General features: G+C 43.5%; 1 protein-coding gene across 1 annotated transcript in view; it reads right to left on the bottom strand.

The window, feature by feature from the left end:
- ANAPC5 (anaphase promoting complex subunit 5) overlaps window positions 1–7,412 on the bottom strand; it is a 43,247-nt gene that overhangs the window by 32,775 nt on the left and 3,060 nt on the right. The window contains exons 2-4 of the mRNA XM_011948594.1: window positions 5,499–5,578; window positions 4,595–4,704; window positions 3,522–3,714 (exon numbers count right to left, since the gene is read on the bottom strand). Of these exons, the coding sequence (XP_011803984.1) occupies window positions 3,522–3,714; window positions 4,595–4,704; window positions 5,499–5,578 (383 nt within the window). The remainder of the gene's footprint in view (window positions 1–3,521; window positions 3,715–4,594; window positions 4,705–5,498; window positions 5,579–7,412) is intronic.

The raw sequence follows: 7,412 nt of genomic DNA, 5'->3' as shown, positions 1-7,412 counted from the left end.
GCCACTGCACTCCAGCCTGGGCGACAGAGCGAGACTCAGTCTCAGAAAAAAAAAAAAAAAAAAAATTTAAACTCTTAGAAGAAAACATAGAGTAGGCCAAGCGCGGTGGCTCATGCCTGTAATCCAGCACTTTGGGAGGCCAAGGCAGGTAGATCACAAGGTCAAGAGATCAAGACAATACTGACCAACATGGTGAAATCCCATCTCTACTAAAATACAAAAAATTAGCCAGGCATGGTGGTGTGTGCTTGTAGTCCCAGCTACTCAGAAGGCTGAGGCAGGAGAATGGCGTGAACCCGGGAGGCGGAGCTTGCAGTGAGCTGAGATAGCGCCACTGCACTCCAGCCTGGGCGACAGAGTAAGACTCCATCTCAAAAAAAAAAAAAAAAAAAAGAATACATTTCTTCAATTTTCATGATGAAATTCAGTTTACTAAATATGCACAATTTTCTGAAACCATGTACCTTTACAGTAAATATATTATACATAAATGACTTCTTGGAATAAGATAAAAACAAAAAGATGGAGTTAGACCTAAATAAATCAAGTTAATTTAAGAGAAAACCAACCCAAATAAGAAAAGTCTGAATTTTAACATTTCTGCAGAAGTGACACTTTGCTACTTTAAGCATATAAAGTAGCTAGAAAAAGGATTATACTGTAGCCTATAAGCATTTATGAGGAGAACTAACTAAAAGAAAGTAGAGAATAATAACAGTTAACATTTCTAGGTATAGTTCTGAAAACTTTATATGAATTTATCATTTAATTCTGGAACTCTCTGGGGAAGTGGTATGAGCCCCATTTTGCAGATAAAGAGCTCAAAGCACAGAAAGGGTGAGTAACTTGCCCAAGGTCTCACAGACCAAAGGCAGAGGAGCAGCAGGCAAACCTGTGGGTCTGACTGCAGAGCCAGACTCTTAACCCCACACTATGTTGTCTTTCCACCAGACAAGAAGCATTTGTCAGGAAATGAGTTTTGGGGAGCAGTTAATGGTACTATTATCCTCTTGCTCCCAATATGTGCTGAACAAATCATGTACCAGTACAAAAACTACTCATAGAAAGTGCGATAAGCATTCCCCATTTATAAACAATGTCACCCCTGCCACCCTAGGGATTACAGCAGCCTAACAACCTACAATGCAGTAAATGATAAGCTCCCAGGAAATGATAAGGTCCCCTGACCACCTCCTTAGGGCAGGTGGGGCTTACTTCTCTCAGAGCTCTGGACACTGTACCTGTTTACTTATCAGCCTTCCTCACCAGACCACAGGCTCTTTGACACCAGGGAATATGAAATACATATCTTTTTGCCTGCAAGTACAAGTAGTTTATTTGGAAGCAATCCCAGATAATAGTAGTTGGGGAAGGCGAAGTAAAACAGCAAAAGAAAGGACAGTTAATACAAAGTGTGTTACCGGGCCAGTTACCAGTATGAGTGATGGACTTATTGATTCATCCAACATTCAGGTAGAGAACACATTCTATGAGTCAGGCACTCTATTAAGCACTGGGGAAATGTGATGAAACGAGACAGAGAAGGGTCTCAGTTCTCAAGCGGTGAAGAGGCAGGGGAAACAGATAAGCAAGCAAGCTTAAGAAGGTTACTTAGTGATGGGAGGTATGGAGGAATAAAGAAATAGAAAGTGGGCGCAGTGGCTCAAGCCTGTAATCCCAGCACTTTGGGAGGCCAAGACGGGTGGATCACGAGGTCAGGAGATCGAGACCATCCTGGCTAACACGGTGAAACCCCGTCTCTACTAAAAATACAAAAAACTAGCCGGGCGAGGTGGCGGGCGCCTGTAGTCCCAGCTACTCCGGAGGCTGAGGCAGGAGAATGGCGTAAACCCGGGAGGCAGAGCTTGCAGTGAGCTGAGATCCGGCCACTGCACTCCAGCCCGGGCAACAGAGCAAGACTCCGTCTCAAAAAAAAAAAAAAAAAAAAGAAATAGAAAGTATTTGGGGCCAAGTGCAGTGGCTCACGCCTATCACGCCTATAATCCCAGCATTTTGGGAGGCCGAGGCGAGTGGATTGCCTGAGGTCAGGAGTTTGAGACCAGCCTGGCCAACACGGTGAAACCCCATCTCTACTAAAAATACAAAAATATTAGCAGGTATGGTGGCAGGCACCTGTAATCCCAGCTACAGGTGGGAGGCGGAGGTAGGAGAATCGCTTGAACCCAGGAGGTGGAGGTTGCAGTGAGTCAATAGCGTGCCACTGCACTCCAGGCTGGGCGACAGCGAGACTCAAACTCAAAAAAAAAAAAAAAAGAAAGAAAAAGAAAGTATTTGGGATAGGGGCTACCTCGTGGTCAGGGAGGCCTGTCTGAGGAAACTTGAGCTGAGATCTGAACGGTGAAAGGGAGCACATGAGGACATGAGGTGAAAAGCCACAGAAGAGCATTCCAGGCAACCTAAGGCAGAAACTGACTGGAGTAGTCAGGAAACTGAAGGAGAGCCAGAGCAGCCACGATGCTGCGAGGGAAGGGGAAAGTAAAGAGAAAGAGGTCAGGGAAGACCATGGGGCTGGGTTATACAGGCACTGAAGCCATGGTAAGCTCAGACTCCTCTTTAAGTTCCAAAGAGTTTGGGCAGAAAAGTGCTAGGATTTGATTAATATCCTTAGGGGCTTCCCCGGATGCTGCCTGAAGAACAGATGTAGGGAGACAGGAGTTAAGTCAAGAAGAAAACTGAAGCTAGTGCAGATTTGGTGAGTAGATTTGGTAGAGGTTTGGTGCTTAGCCTCCAGGGGTAGCAGTGGCCATGAGATAAGTGAACAAGTTCCAAACATAGCAAGGAGGAAGGACTGACCGGATCTGCTGAGGGACTAGGGTGAAGGGCACAGAGGAATCAAGGACACTACTGGATTTTGGGCTTGGCCAACTAGGTGAGTAACTTCCTTACAACAGCTTCCTTAGAGACTAGACCTTAGAAGGCATTCAGTAACTTTTCACTGAATTAATCAATTGTTACTTCACTCTGATTTAACGAACAATACCAGTCAGGGACCCAGCAGAAAGCAAAGAACACGTTCGAATTGAGTAGTCGGAGAAGAGTTTAACAAAAGATCACTTTACAAAAGTAGGTGAAAGGACAGAGAAGTCATAAGAGACAACATAGTCCCCTGCACTGATAACAGTGGGAACTTTTCACCTGGGGCCGACAAACACTTGCTCCTAGTGACCGAACCCCCTGAAGGAGTGCAGAAAGCGCAACCTGACAGAAGCTGTGACCCTACAGCCAGCTCCCCAGGACCCCCAAGGAAGGGAGCCAATGAATCCACACTCCACCTTATTCTCCCTGGCCCTTGGGATTTCCTGCCAGTGACTCCCATTGGCCAATCACAAGTCAGAGGGCAAGAGACCCACTGGTGCAGCCTTTATCAGTTAACTTCCCAGATCTGGAGGGGTAAAAAGAGCATAAGGCAGCACATGAACTCTAAATGAACAAGGACTTACTGCACTTAAAATTACACTATTTCACAGGAAAAGGATCCCTGTCAGAAAAAGCCAAATTACCTTACAGATACATCAAGTTCTTCTTTTTCCATTTTTCTTTCACCCTCATCTCTACTGGTCAGTTCCATATCAGCATCCTCCACTGTCTTTTTCTCACCATTCTGGAAGTACTGCTGAAGGGCAGTGTACAGTTTAAACACTTGGCTGAAAGAAAGCTTACTGTAGGCCAAGATCATGTGACGCAGAAACAAACCTGCAAAATAAGACCAGAGACAAGGGGAAAGCATTAACTGATGTCCAGGCTACACAACGGCAACTCCACAATGGCAACACCTGTTTGCTGCAATTCTTCCTTCAGAAGAATAAGAAAGAGACACTTGCAGTTGCCATTCCCTCCTCCTGGAATGTTCTTCCCCAGTCCTTTACAAAGCTGGTTTCTTCGTATACAGGGCTCAATCTACCCACCCCACCTCCACCTGAAGGCTTCCATTTTACTTTCTTCATGGCTGTTACATTATCTGAAATGATATTTATGTGTTTACTTTTACCAACTGGCTCCCCCAGCCAGAGGTAATCTCCATAAGAGGAAATTCCATGTCTATCTTACACGTCCAGAGCCTGGCACATAGGAAGAGACAGAGAAACAGCTCACGCTGAATAACATGATATAAATATATATAAAAAATTACCATGCAAAAAAGCCAGAGGGATAGAGCATGGGACAAAGCTAATAGAAAAGCATCAAAGAAACACCATGTATGCCCTCACTTTGCATACTGTATCAATAATGTCTTTTTACTTACCTCTCTTCGTAAGTCTGGGCTGGTGACCCTCACTCACAGATGGACCATGCAGGCAAGTGATCCAGAAGACTGTGAGAGAAAGAGCTGGGAACCCCCAAAAACCCCAGGACCAGGCTCTGACTCTTACTATTGTAGACAAAACAGAAGGTGCTTTTCCACAGTTAATGATTTAAATATAGATCAAAACAGCAAGGCAATAAATACAAACTGCAACACCTCCAACATCCCCACTGTCTGTTCACAGATATAGCAGAGCAATGACAGACATGACTTAGAAAGCTGCTCACTTCAATGAAAATACTCTCTGCTCTTCTTAGAAGAGTTTCATACCTACTACACTTGTTTTGTGAACCTCTGGCTCAGTTCCAGAGAAAGAATCTGAAAGGTCATCAAAAAATTGTTCCATATCCTTCAACTCGCCTTCAGCCATCAGTTTGATTCTGAATGAGAAAATCGAGGTGCATATTTTAGAAAGGCCCTTTGAACAACTTCTCTCGTTTCATATTCCTCAATTATCTCGAATAATGTAGTTTACAGGCAATTCAGAGATTTGTATAAAATGGTGGCTCATAAAACAAACTTCATGATTCAAAATGTTACTCCCATATTTAGGAAAAGTATCATTGTTGTTTTCTTGATCATAAAATTTGTCAAACTATCACATCAACCAGTAAAAATGCAATTATCTGCAGTGACTGAAAAGAATAAGATGGGTAAAGAATAATAAAATTTGGGGAAAAAAGCTATAAAACAGTATGTTTAATGTTATCAATTTTTCAGCCAGGTGTGGTGGCTCACACTTGCAATCCCAGCACTTTGCGAGGTAGATGCGGATGGATTGCTTAAGCCCAGTTCAAGACCAGCCTAGGCAACACAGCAAAACCCCATCTCTACTAAATCTACAAAAAATTATCCAGGTTTGGTGATGCTTGTAGTCCCAGCTACTCAGGAGTCTGAGGTGGGAAGATCACCTGAAGTCAGGAAGTCCAGGCTGTGGTGAGCCCTGATTGTGCCACTGTACTCCAGCCTGGGCAACAGAGTGAAACCCTGTCCCCCCCAAAAAAAGCGATCCATTTTTCAACAACAACAAAAACAACTAAGTAAAGGTTCTTGTTGGGAAAACAACCTAGAATAATAAAGGTATCTTTTTAAAAGAATTAACTACCACATACCCTTTTGTGATTTTCGTCTACCTTGACACCTTTTCATATATAAAGAATAAAATGAAGTTTACCTGATCTGCACTGAATTTGCCAGTTGTGGACAAGATTCTTCAATTAACTTGTAAAGTTTTGACAGTGTAATATCTGGGCCCTGTGTAAAGGGGAGATAGGGAGGTATGGATACACTTTAAAGAGCTGGAGACTGATAAAGAATTGCAAACATAAATTCATTTATCAACCCCTCTGCTTTAATAATCACTCCAAATATGCAAATAAGGATTTTTCTATGTACCTAAAACACTAAAGTAATACTTCACATTTGCATACCATTTTTGTCTAGTCAGTGGAATGGTCTAAAATAGAAAAAAAAACATAGGATTTATAGTCTGAGGATCCACTGTTCCTTCCTTCTTAATTTTGTAATCATGGCGAAATTGTGACCTCTGAGTCCTAGTTTCCTTCATCAACAAAATGGAGATAATAATATCTCCCTTGTTTTTGGCAAAGATTAAATAAGATAATACGAAGTGCTTTGTAAACTGGAAAACACTATACAAATACTATTTTTCACAAACATAATCTCATTTGATCTTTTCCCAAACCTTGTAACGTAGGCAGACATACTATGCGCTGAAGTCTATAAAGAGTACCATGAGAGGCCAGGTGCAGTGACTCACGCCTATAATCTCAACATTTTGGGAGGCGAAAGCGGGTGGATCACCTGAGGTCAGGAGTTCAAGACCAGCCTGGACAACATGGCAAAACCCCGTCTCTACTAAAAACACAAAAATTAGCCAGGTATGGTGGCACACACCTGTAGTCCCAGCTACTACTCGGGAGGCTTAGGCAGGAGAATGGCTTGAACCCGGGAGAAAGAAGTTGCAGTGAGCCAAGATCATGCCACTGCACTCCAGCCTGGGCAACAGAGCAAGACTCTGTCTCCAAAAAAAAAAAAAAAAAGAGTACCATGAGGAACAAGAGTATGCAACCTCAGCTAAAAGAAGATTACAGTCTAGTTGAGATTTAAAACTAAATACAGAATCTTTTTCAGAGAATAAGGTGACTGCATACATTCCAACTTTAGATGCGGATAACCCAGCAATTGCACTTCTCGGGGGGTATTTCGGCATGCATTGTTTGAAATGAAGAAAAACTGAAAAGAGCCTGTAAGTCCAATAGAGACTTAATTTATAATACAGAGTTGAATTATGTTGCTTTTCTTACTGTGAAATATAATGCAGCCATTAAAAAGACCATTGAGGGCCTGGTGCAGTGGCTCACGCCTATAATACCAGCACCTTGGGAGGCTGAAGCATGCAGATTACTAGAAGTCAGGAGTTCAAGACCAGCCTGGCCAACATGGTGAAACTCCATGCCCAGGCTGCTCTTGAACTCCTAGGCTCAAGTGATCCTCCTACATCGGCCTCCCAAAGTCTAGGCACCCAGCCAAAAATTAACTAATTTAAGAAGTCAAACAGTTAAAAGGAGTTAAGTCTGGCTGGAATGCTACTACATGAACTCTACATACATTTTGATTAAAACTATACAGCAGGGGGCCAGGTGTGGTGGCTCATGCCTATCATCTCAGCACTTTGGGAAGCTGAGGCAGGTGGATCCCTTGAGCCCAGGAGTTCAGCACTAGCCTGAGCAACAGAGGGAGACCTCATCTCTACTAAAATTTAAAAATTAGCCAGGCATGGTGGCAGGTGCCTGTAGTCCCAGCTACTTAGGAGACTGAGGTAGGAGGACAGCTTGAGCCCAGGAAGTGGAGGCTATGGTAAGCTATGATCACGCCACGGCACTCCAGCCCAGACGACTGAGGGAGTGAGATCTCACCACTCTAAAAAAAATTTTAAAAAACAGGCCAGGCGCCATGGCTCAAGCCTGTAATCCCAGCACTTTGGGAGGCTGAGGCGGGCGGATGACGAGGTCAGGAGATCGAGATCATCCTGGCTAACATGGTGAAACCCCGTCTCTACTAAAAA

Source organism: Colobus angolensis, unplaced genomic scaffold (genome assembly GCF_000951035.1).
Source record: "Colobus angolensis palliatus isolate OR3802 unplaced genomic scaffold, Cang.pa_1.0 Scaffold28, whole genome shotgun sequence".
Lineage (NCBI taxonomy): Eukaryota > Metazoa > Chordata > Mammalia > Primates > Cercopithecidae > Colobus > Colobus angolensis.
The sequence above is the reverse complement of the archived record's forward strand: the minus strand, read 5'-3'. Positions and strand labels throughout refer to the sequence as shown.